This window comes from Ambystoma mexicanum, chromosome 10 (genome assembly GCF_040938575.1).
Source record: "Ambystoma mexicanum isolate Mex_15411 chromosome 10, UKY_AmexF1_1, whole genome shotgun sequence".
Lineage (NCBI taxonomy): Eukaryota > Metazoa > Chordata > Amphibia > Caudata > Ambystomatidae > Ambystoma > Ambystoma mexicanum.
In genome coordinates this window covers 687,998,434-688,019,298 of record NC_090932.1, presented here as the reverse complement: position 1 = coordinate 688,019,298, position 20,865 = coordinate 687,998,434, and the positions used below count along the sequence as shown (strand labels likewise).

Sequence of the window (20,865 nt, the reverse complement as noted above, 5' to 3'; positions counted from 1 at the left end):
GATGCCGAATGCTGCATTCTGCTGCCTCCAGGCCTGCATTCTACAAATAGGGCACAACAAAGTCCTAAAATACTGATGCTTGGACCACTGCCTGTCTCTCCCCAGTCCAGGATGTTGCCCTTTGTGCGTGGTGTGTACCAAATGCCCCAAACCTGCATTAGGCACTGTCGGAATCCTGACAGAAATTCATCAGTTAGAATAAACCATGTTCATAGAAAACAATGTAGATTGAACTCTTCATTCGTACCTCTGCGGTGTAATGTATTGAATAAATGGATCCAGTACATTTCTCTCTGTGCTAGTTTCTTACCTTTGTTTCCTCCTCTGGGAGATGTCCGAACCACCTCCAAAATCATAAATCTAATCTGAGATAAATGTTGACAATGTTCTTTGAAATGTCTAGCGACTGGTGACTTCATATTTTGGGTACATATGTTGGATTTATGCTCCAACCATCTTTCTCGTGCTGATCTGGTAGTCTGACCAACATACAGAAGGCCACAAGGGCATTTTATCGCATAGATAACTCCTGTGCTATTGCACGTGGCAAAAACCTTGAGGGCAATCTTTTGTCCAGTGTGGGGATGTTGAATAGTATTGTCCTTTACAATGTTACTGCAATTACTGCACTGTAGGCAAGGATATTTACCCTTCTTACGTGTGGCTAGTGTCATTTGTTTGTCTGTTTTTTTTCCGGATTTCACTGATCTTTCTCTAAGATTTCTGCTTCTCCTATAGGCCATCATCAGTGGTTTGGGAAAAAGCTTCTGAAGCATTGGATTGTGATGTAAGTGTTTCCAAATGTTTGTAATGATTCTTTGGAAATGAAAGCTCTGTCTTGAAAATTCTGATATGTAGAGTAGTGAAATCCACTTATCTTTGGGACTGGGGTGAAGTAGTGTCCCTCTATCTATTGTATCTGCTTTCTCTTTGGCTTGTTTTATTATTTCAGATGGATAACCTCTCTCGATGAATTTGGATTTCTGGTCTGAACATTCTTTTTCCAGTGTCACAGTATTCGTTGTGATCCTTTTAATACATAATAACTGGGTGTAAGGTAGACTTTGCATCATTTCTCTTGGGTGGAAACTGGCATAGTGTAGAACATTATTGACATCTGGGAGTTTGTGATACGCATTCGTTTTCAGTCCAGTGTCAGATATTTTCCACATCCATAAAGTGTAAATGTGGTTTAATCCGGGGATGTAGCCCATTGAGATATTCAAAGAATTCATTGAGTTGTGATCTGGTGCCTGACCATATTCCAAAGATATCATCTATATATCTTCTCCAGATAACCACATAACTATTCCAATGCAAATTCTCCAATATATGTTCCTTTTCCAGGTGATACATGAATGTATTTGCATAAGCCGGGGCCATAGCAGAGCCCATGGCAGTGCCTGAAATGTGGGCATAGTATTTATTGTTGTACCTGAAATAGTTGTTGTGTAGGATGATGTATAATAATTCAATTATAAATAGCTTGTTACCTCTTACTGTGTCATATTTTAAGAGAATCCATTCCACTGCCTCCAATCTGTCTTGGTGTGGGATGGATGTGTAGAGGCTTCCCACATCCAATGCAAAGAGTATATAGCCAGATAGAATGGACCCTCTGTTTTCAAGATGGTTTAGAAAATCAGTGGTGTCTCGTAAATAGGTATCTTTTGATTGTAAAAGAGGTTGTAATAGTTTATCCAAATCGATGGCTAAGGGAACAAATACACTTTCTGTACCTGCGACTATTGGTCTGAATGGTGGCAAGGTTGCATGTTTATGGATCTTGGGAAGTGCGTAAAAGACTGGAGTTATGGGGAATTTGTTGATCAGGAACTCTCATTTTCAAAGAGATCCACTTGTTTTCTTCATCTCTATATAGTGTGATCTTAATTAGGTCTTTTATCTCTATGATAGGGTCTATATCTAGTCTCATGTGAACAATCTCATCTGATAGGAGGTTCCGACAGCTGGTGTGGTACAACTCAAGCTCCATGACCACAAAAGCTCTTCCCTTATCTGGGGGTTTGATGATCAGACTTTCATCTTTGGATAGATTCTAAATACGTTTGAGTTGGTTATTTTTAATGGTCAAAGGAAACTTTTTCTTGAAATTCACCTTATGCATTTGTTCAATAACCTGACTTTCAAACATGTTTAGGGCTATGTTATTGAAGGTGGGATTAAATTGACTCTACGGTCTTAGTTCCAGCATATCGAATGATATTGACTCATCGTCTAATGGAGGCCGTGGTTCAAAGAACATTTGTAAGCACATATTCCCTTAGAGCAGGATCAAGAAGAAAAATGTGTTGCAAAACAGTCCTAGTAAATGCACCTTGAGAAAGCGCGACTCTAGAATGACGCAAAAGCAAACTCCATTGCTGCATACACACTAGGGCAACGAGATCCCTATAATACAAAATACCCAGTTCTTCACGTAAAATCTAGATGGGGATTGCATTTGGGGTACCCACACTTACTCCCAGCTGTAGGGAAAACACGTGTGAATAAGATATTTGAATAAAAAAGAACCCATACCGACGTAAGAGCAACCGCAGAATAACAGAGTGTCACAGTTGCCTCCCCAAGGACTTGAGTCTGTAGATTGTGGCCACACAATGGAATAAAGACATGGTCAAAAGAAAAACATTCCTTAAGCGGGGGCTAATAAGACCTCAAGCAGATGAAGTGAGTAGGGAGAGTATTAAGAAAAGCCAGGCGGATGACAGTCACTCAGTCGGGGCAGGTCAAAGTGAGGAAAGTCAAGTCGACGCCAGGATGGCAGGAGATTGGAAGGTGGCAACGAGGAAACTGGTGCTGTGAGAGGAGTGTGGCAGAGCCTGCGACAGGACTGAGGAGAATAATAAAAGAAGGTCGGCAGGATGTGGGTTGTGTCCGGTAAACAGAGAGTTGGCACAACCAAGCAATACTCAGAACGAGGTCAGAGGGGAAATGAGGTCCAGTTCACAGAAGTAAAACAAAAAGTTTGTTGTCGGGCAATCTGGCATTCCCTGGGCAGCAACTTTAGATCTGCCTGTGTGGACAGGTCTTTGACAGGTTTCAGGCTCTGAGCACTTGCATAATGTTATGTGCTTTCCTGTGGTATCTCTATGATGGCCTGGAAACTACACACCTTGGGTAGTATAGCTTTAGGATTGTGACTCCATTCGTTGTGATGCCATGATAAGTGACAAGACCTCGCCTATGTATACGGAAGGGAGGGGTTGGCGCTTCCTGTTCCTGACAGTCAAGTAGCATATTTAGAAAGCACACTGCCACCATTACTCGTTTCCTACAACTAGAATGAGCTGCACAGTTTGGTTTAAGAAACTTACGTCTCCCCATTCCTGTATGGCGAGATACAGGTGAATAACGTTGTGTGCTCACAGGCATGGGTCCGTTTACAACCCCATGGGCCTCATTACGACTTTGGTGGCAGCCATGCTGCTATTGGCAGCATGGCTGCCGCCAAAATCGGGTGCGGGTCCGGGTTCCCTGAATGGGGAATTACCAGACCATTCTGAGTTTGGAGGGCCCGGTAAGTCCTCCCTCCAGGAACCCGGGCCCGGAGATTCCCCATTCCCATTTGAGCCCCCATAGGGCTCAATGGGAATGGGAGAGGGAGCAAACAACGGCCCGATTACGAGCGGCCCGTTGTTTGCTCCCTCTTCCCCTCACGGGACCCGGTAAGGACGCCTGGTTTGACCAGACGCTCCTTACCGGTTCCCGCGAGGGGAGCTTGTAATGAGGCTGAACGGATTTAACCGGTCCGCCTCCTTTAGCGGAGCCCGTTAACCCGTTCCGCCTCAGTTGTTATGAGGCCCCATGAAATGTGACAACCGCATTATTGAGCAAAATGATTGGAAAACCTACTAACCCAACTCTCAACTTTTCTCATAGTGAAACTCACACAACCACCTTTCGGCACAACAAACCCCATTGTAACAGCAGACTAACACCACATAACATGTCACAAGAGCACATGGGAATTCGCACAGACCCGAAAACCGCACTTAAGCTCAGCAAACGGTGCAAACCGAACTGAAGCTGCCAACGGGACATCACAAATCTCACTTGCCATTTCCCACTACACCCTACTAACCCCGCCCTCCCCCCTTTCTTCACATTCTCCTTTTCAGATCCACCAGAGCGCCTGGGGACCACTCCGGTGGTGACGGTGCGCGGTACAAATACATTTAACATTAACGACATTCAGGTTGAAGGTCTTGAACAGCTTCATTAAAGAGCAGAGTTGGCTATACTGACTACTGTGGAAAACCACTGGTGAGCATGACTTTCCTTGAAAGTAATGAGAAGAGATCAGCCAGGAAAGTGTATAATAATCAATGAATGGATGGTGGAAACCCACGGTAGCTATAATATAGTGCCCCTACGAAGGTCATTGACATCTGTTATAAAACAGTTGTTAGCCAAGTGCAACTGGAGGGGTGAAGGCAGAGACCTGAATGCACATGCAGCAGGATAGGTCCTACTCACTAATCACAATATTGGGCCCACAACCAGGTAAGCTTGTCTTTTTCCATTTTAAAATCAACTGGACTGCAGTGTTGTTATTCCGACTGTGGCTATGCAGGCTAAAGACATCATTACCGGGTGCAGATTGACTTGCCAGCAGAGCAATAATAAAAGACCACTTAACCGATTCTCTTTTGGTAGAGCAATTGTTTAAGTTCACTGTGGATCTAGAAACAGAAAATCCCTAACTGATCCCTCAATGAAAGAGAAAAATCACTGGATATCAAGGATATCATTGCCTTTCTTGAAGTATGGCTGGGTCAAATAGAGGGTCAGGGTTTTAAGTGGGTTTGGGGCAGAATCGGGCACCAGCTTCGTTTTAAATTTGACATTTAGATGCTGCCCTGTTGGGGCCACTGACCAAAGGCCAACTTCCCTTGCTCACGCAACATGGTGCTGCCTCTCATATCAGGGCTCACCTATCGATACCTGGAATAATTGAAAAACAAACGAAGCACACTAGAAGCATAGCAAAACCACACCGATTACTGTAGAGAGCAGCTAAAAGGAGGAAACCGTTTGGGGGTCATTGCAAGTTGGGTGGTATTCCGGCAGCAAACCCGCCGGAATACTACCCAACGGAATTACTGTTACCGCCACTTCGTATGGGCAACTTTACCGCCTGATTACAAGTAGTGGTGTTAGTCCCCATTAATTTGGAGTCCATAGGACTCAATGGGGGATTTTGCCAGAATTACTGCAACGGTAATTCCACTGGCAGTTGGGCCTCATTACAAGTTTGGCACTATCTCTCTTGGCAGTAAATCCACCAAGATACCACCAAACAGTATTACCGTTACTGCCATTTGGTCTGGCGGTATTACCGTCAGATTACAAGTGGTGGTAGGGGGTGTTAGTCCCCTTTAATTGGAGTCCCCAGGACTCCATGGGAGATTTTGGCAGAATTGATGTTTTTTGGCAGAAAGGTGGCGGATTTACGTCAAGCTCTTAGCTGGAGGTGAATCCTCCACCTCTTTACCGAAGTCGTAGTTGGGTGGTGTGGTAATGCAGCGGTAATGGTATTGCTGCCACATTTTTCCACACTGCCCAATTTACAATGAGCCCCATTGTTTTTATGAAGAGTAAATTGGAGAGTATATTTTTCAGTTTATGGGGGTGGGCTGAATATTGACGTGTGTCCAGAGGCCTTCTGTGTTGTTTCGGTGGGTGGAGTTGTGCCTTGGATGCTACAGATATATCACTGCATCATGCACGCTAACCCCTTTAGCAATGTCGCTGGGATGGGAAATTATAGCATGCAGAGTACACGCATACCACTGCGGCACCCACTTTAAAACCTTGGCCTAAATGACATGGATCGGAGCCTACATTTAACTTTTTTGTTTAGATTACATTTCCATTTTGTATTTTACTATTTTTATTGCATTAGTTATTTTGGACTACTGAGTAATTATATTATATTAAACACACCTTTTTGTACAATTACTGCCCTTTCACTTCAGGACTATTTGGTAATAGATCTAATTCTCCACAATAGTCTGTTTGCCACTTCATTAGTTACCTAGTTTGGCACTTTCAAGCAATGACACATATCACACACTACTAATGTAGTTCAATTGAATAACTTGATTAGTTATTTGCTCAGGACCAGGTTTGGACAAAATGCCTGTAGGGTCTAGAGATATGCCAACAAAGAATAAGGATGTTCCTAAAGCAAACATCCTCAGGCAGGTGTCAACATAAGTGGAGTTCTCTTGAAGTATCCATCACCTTCAAAGCCGAGAGTCCAAATCATAACTTTTGGAACCTATTCTAACAAGTCCTTGTCCCTCTCCGGGATGCTCTAGTTTACAAAATAATGTTGAAACAATGTGGCCAGCAGAAAATTCGAACCCCTAATCTCAATGTGTCTTTTAGCTTCCTGGCTACCCTAAGATTTCAACACAAATGTTGCAGGTTTCGGCCAACGTAAGATGTCCAATCCTAAAATAACAACAGAAAACAGATAAGTTGACATGGGAAGCTCTACAGGGCTTACTCACAGTATGTACCTCTCCAGTCTTCCTGTTTTCACTGTGTCTTGCAAACCTTTCCTAAGTATCCGGTTCTCTGGTTCCTTTTCTCAAGATCCTTCTCGTAGGCGTTCACTCAGCTCCCCATGCACTTGGAGTCCTGTATCTCTCCTTGCCGAATACCAGTCACTCCCAGACCTTGGATTTCACTGCATTTAATTTAATGGGTATGTCTTTCCCCCTGCCCGTCCATTCAGGGTCCTTTCTGGGAAGATATTATGTCACCCTCCTGTCACTGGCTCTCCTCTTTAGTAACCACTTAACATTCAGGCTTCCTTCGGCACTAGGTCAGGACTATTCACTAGGTCTGCCACTCTCCCATCAGTCTGCCGTCCTGTGGTTCGGTGCTCTGGTTTAGCCCTCTCCAGAGTAAATGCTGTAGGTTGGCCAAGGCGTAGACTACTTCTTTCCAGGTTGTATATTCCCCATGTATCTAGGATCAGTTTGGAAGCGTAACAACTACCTTCTAGTTTCCCCCTAAACTTCTTCCTCCTCTTCCACATTCTTTTCCCTCCTTTTATACTTCACGGCTTAGGTAACCGATCCAGGCTTTCAGATTGGCAGGGGCCGTTATGGTTCCTAGTTCTCATTTCCTCTAGCAGATATTCAAATCCCTCTATTTAGTTTTCACAGAAATGTTTAAACAGGTGTCTTCTTCACCTTTTTGGTCCGCTTCTTTAAATGCAGCTCGCTGCTTCGCTGTAATCTTTGAATCCCGCTGGCACATTTGTGGGTGCATCCACAGTGTTTCAAGTCTTCATGCTGGCGGTTCCCGTTGCCTCGATGCCTCTCCCTCCAAACTGCGAGGACCGTGATTGTCAGAACCCTTATTGTGGTAGGTTTGGGAACTCCTCTGTTGACATTGCACATACTCTGGGATATGATTTCCTGACGCTGTAGGGTTGAGCCGCTCCGTGGTTCCTCCTTACCAGTAAGGGTTTTAACATATGACATATAAGAGAAGCCTGATGATCTTGTACCAGCTTTCAGTTACAAAATAGCAAAAGATGTTTCTTTACGTGTTTTGGGAACTGAGACCTGTAACACCCCACCTTGGTGGTGTGGCAAGCCTGTGGGATCCCACTCCTTCCACCCTCTAGGAGCCACATTGTGTAGTGGCCGGACCAAACCATTTGCTAGGGGCTCACCCCCTCAGATAACAAGATGGGGAGTTTGCTCAACTAACCACAATAGGACACACCTCTTTTAACACTACACTTCTCGAGCCATGGAAGAGTGGTCTCAGGTCAAATATAATGTTGTAACTCCACTGAGCTGCCTCCAACCCACCCAATTTCTCATTCCATTTAAGGGCTGGGCTATAGAGCATATTGTTGTGAATTTGATGAATTTACTCGCCCTCAGCGAGTCCATGTTGCATGTTGCAGTCCATGTTCTGGTATACAGATGGCTTAGGGTGTTTGGACAAAGATTGCATTTTACGACGTTATCCTAATGGAGTTGAAACCCATGTTTGTGTACAGTGATTATGATAATAATGCATTTAAAAAGACTAGAGACACTAACATCTGCACGTATATTCGACACACTGCGATAGCTGAGTGGATATGAGACCTGGCCGTGGGCTACGGATGGAAGGTTAAGTTGACTTTGTTTAGGGTTGTTCTGCTCCTCGAAGATATCACAGCCAAACATAGCTGTATCAAATGCAATCAGCTGGCTTTCCATTTTAGGATCGGAAGGTCAATGCACCGTTGTGTTTCAATAAACATTTGCCTTCTATGCTAAAGAGGTCTAAACTCAGAGCTTCATGACTCTGAAGTAACGGGACGAGCATTGTTGCCTATATTTCATACTGTTATGTTTTGTGACACAATATTGACTATTGTTCTTCAAATATGTGGTATTGGATGGATTCGAAGTTGCTTTCAGTATTACACTTTGCAACTTCTGATGAAGGCTCGTTCTCTCTGTTAAGAGAATAATTGGGGTTTGAAAGTGCAGGCCTAGGTCTACCAGACTTGGCATTCTGCAACTAAAGTGCGCCATTCGTCAAGCCTGAGACTTTAGAGAGTTTTTAACTCGTTCAACCGTTACTTAATCTGATCTTGCTTTATAAATTCACAGGGCACTTGTGTTCTTCTGGAGACGACTCGCTCAACGAATGGCTTGTACCTGGGCAATGAAGACGCTGAGAACATTCTACTCATGGAATTTCCCCTTTCTAAGTTAACAAGGTATGGCCTGGTGGTGTGCACGTGCTTGAATGCACACTTTCCTTGTGGGACATATATCCAAGTCAGGGGGAAAGGTGTATATGAGTGTGTTCATCTACAGCGTTCATCTATAGCGGCAGGCAGTCTGCAACCTTTTCTGACTTAAATAATGCCACCCACCAATTCCTTTTCCTGGTAAAGCAAGGATCTGCACACTTTGACCCGCCTGATGATTTGGACAACTCCGTCAGCCCTAGCCAGCATTATCAATGGATAAGGATCATGGGGGTTGTAGTCCAAAATATCCGGAGTGCCACAGGTAGCGGACCGAGACTGTAAAGGGATCAGTGGGTTGCTTTTTTATTATCCTTTGGCACAACTAGTCTTTGTTATTCAAGAATCTGAAGTGTTAGATTTTGACAGGCTCAGATTGCTTTTTGTGACAGGAGGAAATGTTCCAAATTTACCTTAAAAGTTATTTTTCATTCAGAGTTGGCTCCAGCATATAACAATACATGTTGATTGCAAAGAGTGAATGAAAGAAGGCATTACTAGCAAAACGTTGTAATTAAGTATTTTCTGTGCAGTTTATAAACAACAAAAACGTTGATGTGATCACCTTAAAAGAAACAAGTAAATAAACCTATATCAATCTAAAGTGGGCTCTTTTAAAATCCAAAATGAACCTTTGATCACCAAGAACTCACAGCAGGTCCAGGAAGCCAGACATCTCTCCAAATGTTGTTATTACATATTTGGGGCACATTTTGCAAGTCCCCGTAAATTATGCGAAAGGGACCCGTTACTTGTGCACCTGGCTGTATAGAGGTGCCCTCACCATTTGCACTGTAGCAGGCAAAAGGAAGATGTGAAGTGGAGGCGAAATCGTCTTCAAGCCTCGCTTTTGCACACTGCAGTGCACATTGAGATGTTTACAGTGGATTCCATAGGAATCTACAGCATTTACGCCAGAAATGTCATGAGGGAGTAAATACTGAAATGAGAGGCGGTGGAAACAAATCACGAGCTTTCCCCCTGTCCCCCATACAACTACATTAAAATGAGTAGTGGAAACTTCATGTGTAAAATGTTTAAGCATTGATTTTACACATGAAAGTTACATTACTCGTTAAGGAATTATAGGTCTTATATATCACTTGCTTACTTAGCCTTGTATTTCCAGAGCACTGTGAGAACCATGTTTTCTCTACTATAACAAGATGGCCCTTTTCAACCTCAAATAGGCATGCATTTCAATCAGTAGCAATGCTTCAGCCACACGAATGCTCAATCTAGAAGCAGTAGTGCAGGTAGTCTACTGCTCGATCTAGAAGCAGCAGTGCAGCTATTCTACTGCTCGATCTGAGCTGTAGTGCAGCCACTCTACTGCTCGATCAGGAGCAATAGTGCAGCCACTCTAATGCTCAATCAGGAGAGATAGCACAGACACTCGTATGCTCGATCTAGAAGCCATAGTGCAGCCACTCTACTGCTTGATCTGGAGCTGTAGTGCAGCCACTCTACTGCTCGACCGGGAACCATAGTGTGGCTACTCTACTGCTCGATCTGGAGCTGTAGTGCAGCCACTCTACTGCTTGATCCGGAACCGTAGTGCAGCCACTCTACTGCTCAATCTGGAGCCACAGTGCAGCCACTCAACTGCTCAATAAATCAGAGGCCATAGCACAGAAACTCTACTGTTTGATTTGGTGCCATGTTGAAGCCACTCTACTGCTCAATCATGGGCCATAGCACAGTCACGCTACTACTTGATCTTAAGACGTAGGGTAGCCACTTTACTTCTCAATCTGGAGCCATAGCACAGTCATGCTACTACCTGATCTTGAGACATAGTGCAGCCGCGCTATTGCTCGATCTGGAGCCATGGAGTAGCCACTCTACTGCTTGTTCACGAGCCATAGTACATCCACACTAATGCTTGATCTAGAAGCAGTAGTGCAGCTAATCTACTGCTAGATCTGGAGCTGTAGTGCAGGCACTCTACTACTCGATCGGGAGCCATAGTGCAACCACTCTACTGCTCAATCAGGGGCTATAACACAGCCACTCTACTGTTTGATCTGGTGCCATGATGCAGCCACTCTACTGCTCAATCTGGAGCCATAGCACAGTCATGCTGCTACCTGATCTTGAGACATAGTGCAGCCGCGCTATTGCTCGATCTGGAGCCGTGGAGTAGCCACTCTACTGCTTGTTCACGAGCCATAGTACATCCACACTAATGCTTGATCTAGAAGCAGTAGTGCAGCTAATCTACTGCTAGATCTGGAGCTGTAGTGCAGGCACTCTACTACTCGATTTGGAGCCATAGTGCAGCCACTCTACTGCTCAATCAGGGGCCATAACACAGCCACTCTACTGTTTGATTTCGGTGCCATGATGCAGCCACTCTACTGCTCAATCTGGAGCCATAGCACAGTCACGCTTCTTCTTGATCTTGAGCGTAGGGCAGCCACTCTACCTCTTGATCTCGAGCCATAGCACAGTCACGCTACTACTCGATCTTGAGACATAGTGCAGCCATGCTATTGCTTGATCTGGAGCCATGGAGTAGCCACACTACTGCTTGTTCTGGAGTCATAGTGCATCCACTTTACTGCTCAATCTGTAGCCCTAGCACAGTAACGCTACTACTTGATCTTGAGATGTAGTGCAGCCGTGCTATTTTTCGATCTGGAACCATGGAGTAGCCACTTTACTGCTTGTTCTGGAGTCATAGTGCAGGCACTCTACTGCTCAACCTGGAGCCATAGCGCAGCTACTCCACTACTCGATCTGGAGCCATAGTGCAGCCATGCTACTTTTTGTTCTGTAGTCCTAGTGTAGCAACTCTACTGCTTCAGATATGTCTTTATGGGATGGCAAAAGGGGCATGTGCCATAGTCATCTACCTTGGGGGTAGAAGGGCTATTTGGCTGCTTGATGGATGTCAGTGGCCATTTTTTGCAGATCATAAATAACTCCTTCATGATATTCTACCCTGCTACTTGACTGTTGACAACCTGGTCTGATCTGATCTATGAATTCAGTAATACCTGTAAGACCTTGTTGCAAAAATCTGTGTTCAATGCCAGGTCACAGTATTAGATCCTGACAAGGCGCACTCCGCGTTTCTGCTCCCTGAGTTTACTAAACTTGAGTATATAAACTTTGACGATGGAAACACCTACCATACACCAACAAAAATGTACATGCACCAGAAAGCACTAGTTATAAAAACGAACACAACTCCAGCGTGGTGCAGGTCTAGAGCCTGGTCCATGGAACGAGAGTTGTAAAAACTAGCCACCCCCCAATCTACAGCATACATCATTTTTTGGGAGAGGTGATTAGGAAGCCAAATTTGAGACCTTGGAATTAAAGTGTTGAGGCTCATATCCCAGCTTTGCCACCGGGCAACACTGTGATCATAAACAAATCATATTTTCTCATTGTGTAGTACTGTCATCTCATTGCCTTCTCAAATTCTGATGTCATGTCCTAGCCTTTTGTCGGCTCTTTCTTCTCATGCAACCTATTTTCTGGAATGTACTATTAACCCTCCAAAACCATCAAGGACCACATCGACTCCCTGGCTCCCGCCTGCAACCACTCCTTCGCCACTGGAGTCCCCCCCCCCCCTCTGAAGCACTCTCTTGTACACCCTCTACTTAAGAAACCCTCTGTTGATCCCTCCTGGCCGGTAGCTATCGCCCAATTTCCATCACTCCCTTCCTGGGCAAGCTCCTGGAGAAACTGGCCATCTCTCAGCTTAATCTCCACCCTGAATCTGTTGGTTGTCTTCATGACCACCAGTCTGGCTTCAGAGCTGCCAGAAGCACCGAAACTGCTCTCCTGAACATCCGTGAAGACCTGCTCTCCATCCTTGACTCCAACACCCCCTGTGTCCTCATCTTGCTCGATCTCTCGTCTGCCTTTGACACTGTCAACCATGCCATCCTACTCAATTGTTGCGTGACAACCTGGGTATCACTGGTCAGGCCCTGGCGTGGCTGACTTCTTTTCTCTCTGACCGACCCTTCCAGGTCCAACTTGGGTCCTTCCTCTCTGCTATGTTTTTCTCTACCTGTAGTGTAGTGTCCCCCAAGGGTTTAATCTTTCTCCCTGGCTGTTCAACCAATGCCTGGCACTCCTTGCTCACCGCATTGCCTGACTGTGCCCCAACTTTCAGTGCTATGCGGATGACACTAAGCTAATTTTTAGGCTACCTTTGGCCACCTCTTCACCGTCCCTCATCTCTGACTATCTGTCTGCTATCCAGGAGTGGTGCGCCGCCAATGACCTTTGCCTTAATGCCATTAAGACTGAGATTCTCCTCATCGGCACACCTGCTCCCTCCTTTCCTGCAGCTCTCTGGCCGTCCTGTCTTGGCCCTCTTCCTGCTCCCACCTGCAAGGCTAAAAACCTCGGGGTCATCTTCGACTCCACACTCTCCTTCTCTCCTCACATCTCTGATGTCTCTAAGAAGTCACACTACCAGCTGCACCTCATCAGAGGTATTCTTCCTTTCCTCACCTTCGCCCAGAAGCTCACTGTCTCCAGAGCTCTGGTTCGCTCTAGGCTGGACTATTGCAACAGCCTCTTTCTAAATCTGCCTGCCTCTACTCTCTGCCCTTTGCAACTCATCCAAAACAGGACTGCGAGACTTGTCCTTGGCCTCAAGCCCATGGACCGTATCTCCCCAGGACTGAAATCTCTGCACTGGCTCCCAGTGGCTGCGAGGATTAAGTTCAAAACCCTATGCATTGTCCACAAGGCCTTCTGGGGCCTCAATACCTTCAACTCTCTCTCACTAAATATCTTCCTTCTCGAGCTCTTCGCTCATCCGCCTCCAACTCCCTCAGGGTCAGTCACTTTTCCAAGCAACGAGTTGGCGGTAGATCTCTTTCTGCAGCTGGAGCCTCCCTCTGGAACAGCCTCCCTGCCTCCCTTAAACTTGAGGGGAACCACCTCAGGTTCCGGAAGCACCTCAAACCATTTCTTTTTGCCTCTGCTTTTTCTCCACCTTTCCCCTGCTGACCTCCTGGCTGCACTGTCTACCTGGACACCCTCTGATCTCGGGCCCATGTCCCCCCCCCACCAGTCACACACCTGCACTGCCTTCCTGGCAACCCCCACACTTGGGGACTGTTTTCTGTATCCCTACATTCCCACTACCAGCACTTGACACCTGATGTCTGCACTTACCCTTGCACTTGCCACCAGCTGGCTGTACTTTTACTTACTGTTTATTTATTCTATTATCCCATGTACTGCACTGTCCCCTCCCACTTGCCCCCGCACTTTCCCCCTCCCCCTTCCCTTGCACTTGCGCGATCTGAATGACACCTGGCCTAGTAGGATCGTTGCCTGTCTTCCCTCTGTTCCCCCTCCCTTGCCTCGTCACACCTTGAAACACTTGTGTATAAGTGCGTTATAAATGCCATATCATATCATATCACAGGGTGACCAAATGTGAGAGGCTCCCGCTAATCTTATTTTTATGACTGCTTATGAAAAACAAAGCATGGGTTCCTACAATTGCAAATGTGCTTCATCACATCTTAAATAACAATCTACAAGGCTGTGTCTAACAATGACTATAAACATCTGACCTTATCACACAAGTTCGTTTGTTGGACGTATTTAAAGCTTTAAAATACAGTAGTAAAACCCCGAGAAGCCATTTTCGGCTCAAGTCAATTAGTATTCTTGTACTTATAGAACTGCATTTATGATGTATAAAATGAAGCTGCAACCATACCGTTTTTAGGTAAGATGGTTCAATAAGGATGTTTAAATAGAATATTCTCATGTTTCTTTATCGTGTGATATGTTTACTTTCCAAGTCAATTCTGCAAAAAAGGGAATTCGTTTTGGTAACTGAAAGACATAAATGCACAAACAATTACACCTTGCTGCACGACGAGAATTGGAAAGCACCCCAGTGAAGTGGGGGAAATTGCAGGCAGGGGTCAAATCCCAATTTCATGACAAAAAAGACTGAGAAGATCCACAGTAGTGGTTGATCCTTCGTAGTGAAACACTACACTTTATATTCAACATGGATACAAGGAAATAATAAACAATGGAAGATAGCTAAACAATGTTGGTTCAAGGCATGTAATACATGTTCAGGAAGACAGTAATTGGCCAATGCATTTCAGACCAAGCACGTCCTTCATCAGGGAAAGAAAGATATGTGTGATGAAAAATAAATAATCGTAATAAAGGCTGAAATGGAGAACACAAAAGAATGGATAAGAAAGAAGGAAACCAGCACTAAACCTGGCCTGAGAGATAGCCAAGTAAACCTCACATAATGAGATGAACGTCTAAAATGGGGAATGCAAAAAGAGGAAAATGTTACCCAAAAATAACGTTAATTTCTCTGACATAAATTCAAAGCCAATGTTGATGTAAAGAAAAGAGGCTCTTAACATCCTACCTGGCCTTGAGAATAGTCAAGTATAACAATACCTAAGTGAATGCATGCACAAGTTGTGGTCTAAAAAATACAAATATATATTGCACAGCCTGCGGTAGCAGCCATGTAGTTATGGTTAAGTTACTCAACTCATAGGAAAAGCACTTTTTGAGCGGCTTATAACTTCGCTCATCATGGACGAATCCTTACGAAAGTTTGCATTATGTGGCCCGCTCTGAATTTATTTGGCAAGTTTGGTGAGGTTTAGACAAGGGTAGGCAAAGTTATAGGGGGGGTCCCAACATTTTTTTTCCCATAGACGCAATGGAAAAATAATGTGCTCACGCCTACAGCCCAAACCGCTGAACGGATTTTTCGCCAGATTTGCGGCAGCAGCAGCGGCGGCGGCTTGGTCCCGAAAGCATGCTTCTGTAAATTTGGTGTAAACCCGTCCAGTAGTTTATTTTCAAAACAACCAAAAAGTGCGTAAAATAATTAGTGTTCTGATGTTTGTTAATCTGCTTAGAATCACATGCTGTGCATAGGTCCGACATCCAGTGGTCACTGGGGAGTATTGCATTTTGTTTTTTGTAGTCGAAAAGGAGACGTCGACAAGGCGTGTCTGTAACACTATCCCTATAGTGACGTGCGTTGTACCCGCAATCCCTCACGCGTCGAGGTCCCTCAGATTGTTTTTTTTCCGCCCAGTTACTGGTCGCCTTTATGCGGAGCTCCTCGAGAGAGATTGCCAAATCATTCCTTCGACCTTTGGTCGTTTATTAATAACATAGATCCCTCCCTCGACGCAGAGCTGTTTCTCCGCCGAGAAAGATCTTCGACGGAAGGACGAGCGGAGGAGATCCTTCGGCGCTGCCGAACACGTGGCCTGGCCTCGCCGGCCTTACACAGTAGGGAGAGTGGGGTTGTGTGGTCTTTCTTTTCTCTTTGAGAATACCTTTCTCTTTCCCCTCCCTCTCTTTCGAGGTCGTAATCACACTTCTGGCCCTCAGCTATGGAGAGGACGCTCTTTAGGTTTTGCCCGCTTTGCAAGGGTAAATATACCTGGAAAGACAAGCACAAACGGTGCAACCGTTGCTTGCCCCTCGATCACAAGGAGGACGGCTGTGCGGCCTGTAAGTTACTGAAGCCCAAAACGTTAAAGGACCGCAAGGTCAAAAGGTGGGCGGCCTACGCCATGTCTAGGCCTGACTCCTCGCCCGCTGCCGCCGCCGCCGAATGTGATGAGGACAGTGATTACACGGCCCCCGTAACGGAGGTTGTAGACCTCTCAAAGGAGCGTCCACGCTCCTCGTCGTCCGTCCCCGGCCCCGACAAGCCCGACTCACGCCCAGTTTATGGGGATGAACACCCCGGCGACAAGGACGCACACAAAAAAGCACAAAAACACATACCCCCCGGCACGCATTTGTCGAAGACGAAGGCAGCCATAGCGCCAACGGGGGCGTCGGGTGCACCGGCGTCTTCTGCCGACCGTAAGGGTCGTCAGCCCTTCCCGCCACCGCTTCGGCCACAGGCGTCCGGGCATTCTAAAGATAAGGGCGCTAGCACCAAATCCTCCGGCGACGCGCCTCGTAAGAATGCTCACGTTACCAGTAAAGACTCGACATTACCTAGCGCGACGACGACCGATCCCTCGGCAGAGAGAATGATCGCCGAAAGCCTTGCGCGTATATCCACTAAAGACGCCCAGAGACGGACGGCGAGCGATACGTCGAAAACCGCGCACAAGGCCAAAGAAACGCCAAAGGCGCAGGAAAACAGGTCAGGACAGCTCCCGCCGTTGACGGAAAGCCCAAGCCTGCGAGAAGGCTACTCAGAAGGCGAAGGTTCGCTTTCTTCGACGTTATGGGACAGAACCAGGCAACTACAGGGAGAAGAAAATCCTTTTTCATTCCCAGACCGCTCTGGCCTACCTCAGTGGACCTTAGAGAAGTTCCAGTCCTGTATGGATAAAATAGACAGGTTCATGGCCATCCCAGAAAATAGGGCTCCCAAGAGACCAAGGGAGGCACCCCAGGAGAGTCCAATGGTTAAATACCCAAGGTTCTATAACCCCATACACGAAGACATGGGGCCTCATTACACGGACGGCGGTAAGGGTTAACGGTCACCGTTAATGGCAACGGTGACCGTTAACCCTTACCGCCGTACTACGAGGTCCCTTTGCGGGTTGGAGGAACTAACGCCTGCTTCTTGCAGGCGTTAAGTACCAACCCGCTAAGGGACCTCGGAGCTAATTACGGCACCGCAAAATTGCGGTGCCGTAATTAGCGCCTTCCCCATTCCCATAGAGCCCTATGGGGCTGAAATGGGAATGGGGAAGGGCAATGGCGGAAAGGGGATTTACCGCCCCTCCAACCTTGGAATGGGGCGGTAAATCCCCTTTCCGCCAAGGCGGTGCCGGTAATTTACCGGCATGGTCCAGGGTGCTAATAGCACCCTGGATTACCGCCTTCCGTGTAATGAGGCCCATGGACTCTTACGACCTCACTGAGGAGGACACTCACTTCCAGCAGGAAGATGAGTTAATTAATGATGAAGACCAACAAGAAGAAGAAGGGTTTCATGAGGACTCTAACATAGGTGAGGAGGGGTACGAGGATGACACAGGCGAGGGTGACCCAAATCCCTGGCAGTCACCAGCTAGGTCTACAGACACAGACAGTATAGTCATCAGGTCTACTGAGACTACACCAGTCAGGAACCCTTCGCCTGTTGATGATCAGCCCACCTTCAATGCACTACTGAAGAAGGCAGCAGCACATTTCGAACTCGAAACCGGGGAGGTCACCCCAGATACTGACTTTGTGGAAAGGATTATCAAGGAAAAACCTCCCACTAGCAAACAATTCCCATCCTCGCCTCAGTTAAAAGACGTATTACCCCCTCACTATCCACTCCGGCACTGGTGAGAGGGGTCAATCTGAGAATTGAGAAATTGTTCTCACCCTCTCAGTCAGACCCACTATATATGTCATGATGCCTAATCCCGGGAAGCCAGTTCAGGCCCAGCGTCCCCGAAAGCAGACATCATGTCCACAGGGAGGGACCCAGCAACCCCTTATAGGGGCTCTTTGGACATTGTCCTGGCGCCTTTGGCGCCAGGCTCATAGAAGGCATCAGTCTGGCACCATAGGCGCCAGGCTCATTATGGGAGTGCTTGGATGGACTTACCTGATGCAGACCATGCTGCCGGATCCAGACCTCCTTGAGATCTGAAAGGGACTATTTTACCTATGGGACTATTTTACCACTCGGGCGTGGCTGAGGAAGAATACTTACCTGGAACTACTTTGGGGGCTATTTAAACCAGGCCCAGACAGCACCTCACGCTTCGCGTTGTTCTGCATCTAGCAGCTGGACGCTCACCGTGTCTGCTCCTGCATCCTGGCTCCAGCCACGCCTGCCTGCAACCTGGAACACCTGAAAAGGAAGGAAAGGAGAGAAAGGTGAATAATTGAACTTTACCTACCTCCATCCGGAGTCCGGAACCATCACTCCGACGATCCTGAGAAAAGACATTATTTTTAGAAGCGCATCGCATCGCTCGCTGCAGCGCCGCGTTCCACTCACCTTCACGAGGCGCCCTCGGGCTCTTCAGCGACCATTGGCACCATCCGCCGCCTTTCAGCGCCTAAGGAGATAAAGAGACAAAACAAAGGTGAGCGAAGGAACAGATTGAGGAAGGCCTGATTCTTCCACCTTAAGACTTACCTGATTATTTTTGGGACAATCTTTCCTCACCTCGGGTCGGCGCCGCTTCTTTGGCACTTCCTTACCCCGGCCCCTAAGGGGAAAAAGACACACGCATTAGTGGGTGAAAGCAAGATCACTAAGGGAACCATCCATCAAAAAGACTCACCAGAGTTTACCTTCAGCGAATCCATTCCTCTACGCGGATTCTTCATCCTGCATCTGAAATAGAGAAAAGGACAACAGACAATTAAGGCTTGAACTTTTGCAACTGAATACTTACGGCCTCATATCGGAAAAGTCAAGCGGAGTTGAATACTCACCAAACCCGAGATCCAGTGAAGTAACTGGAAATCAACGCGCCCCTGCATCGGAAGCAGGATGGAGAGCTCGTCCTTTCAGACTCTAAGGTGAGACTCTACGGGAATCGCGGAGGGGGTTCGAGGAGTGTGAGAGGGGGAAGGGGGGGAATCCGACACATTATCCAGCAGACAGTTATTCCCCTTTTCCATCTACAGAAGGATTCTTCTACGGGCCAGACAGGCGAGGTTTGGGGGTCCGGTCCAGTCCGTCTTCCGAGTCCTGCGCATCACCTTAGAAGAGGTCATAGCAGTCCAGAACAGGTCGGCGCCTCCGTGGGAATCAGATGAGCGTTACAATATATTAGGGGTCATTCAATCCCGGACTCCTTAGTGGTGACCAACACTAGGAAGAGGGCTGGGGTCCCACTGTCTACCAGCAAGGCACCCCCGGATAAAGAGGGGAAGAAGCTTTATGCCCTGGCCAAGAGAATGACCACCTCTGCAGCATTCTCAACCAGAATTGCCAATAATAATACATTATTGGCAAACTACACAGATGCTCAATGGGGAAAGCTTACGCAGGACATCGAAGAGGCCCCTGAACCCCTTAAAACTCGATTATTGGCTACAATTAATGAAGGCTCTCTGGTCAACCAAAGCATCGTTAAGAATACACTCAATGCAGCAGAGACGGCTGGCCGTACTTTGGTACAGGGAATTTTGCTGAAGCGTCACGTCTGGCTTCGCAATTCCGGGTTTAAGGCAGAAACGCAAGCGTCCCTCATTAATAAGCCCATTGAAGAGTCTAACCTCTTTGGTAAGGCAGTTGACGATGCTCTGGAGAATGTGAAAAAATAATTTGACGTCATAAAGACCTTGGACCAAATCTCAAAGCCCCCTAACAGGCGGGGATTTGGTAACAAGTGCTTTTTTCGTGGCCAACGCCAGCAACAAAACCAGCAACAACAGTATTCTGCCAACAACTACCAAGGTAATAGTGGCCAGTACAATCAGAGAGGCCAACGCTGTGGCAAGGGGAGAGGCCGGGGTTCCACCCCTAAAGGCTCCCAAGCCACCAACAACACATAGTGACGTGAAGATTCTGGTCCCCTCCCATGCATCGCCGGTCGGAGGCTGGTTAACATCCTTTCGTCCAGCATGGGAGGGAATAACATCAGACCGCTGGGTACTATCCACCGTAGCCCGCGGCTACTGTATAGAGTTCAACAGTTCCCCAACATACAGACCCCCGAGGGGACGACGCATGACACCAGAACACCTCGCCATCCTTCTCCAAGAAGTGGATCAGCTACTGGAAAAAGGAGCTATAGAGGTCGTGCCTCTATCTCAGGTAACGGAAGGTATTTATTCAGTGTACTTCCTTGTACCCAAAAAGGATCAAACCATCCGCCCTGTATTAGATCTGCGCCCAGCGAACAAGTTTGTCAAACCCCAAAAGTTTCGTATGGTGACCTTACAGGAAGTGATCCCACTGCTATCACAGGGAGATTACATGACAACACTGGACATGAAAGATGCATACTTTCATATTTTAATGTTGCCAGCGCACAGAAAATACCTCAGGTTCATGATAGAGGGCAAACACTACCAGTTCAGAGTGCTACCCTTCGGCATAGCATCTGCACCAAGGGTATTCACGAAAGTACTGGCAG

General features: G+C 46.7%; 1 protein-coding gene across 1 annotated transcript in view; it reads left to right on the top strand.

Moving 5' to 3' along the window:
• LOC138491650 (vitamin K-dependent protein S-like) overlaps positions 1–20,865 on the top strand; it is a 313,966-nt gene that overhangs the window by 56,657 nt on the left and 236,444 nt on the right. Inside the window, exon 2 of the mRNA XM_069618286.1 lies at positions 8,661–8,770. Coding sequence (XP_069474387.1) covers positions 8,661–8,770 — 110 coding nt within the window. The remainder of the gene's footprint in view (positions 1–8,660; positions 8,771–20,865) is intronic.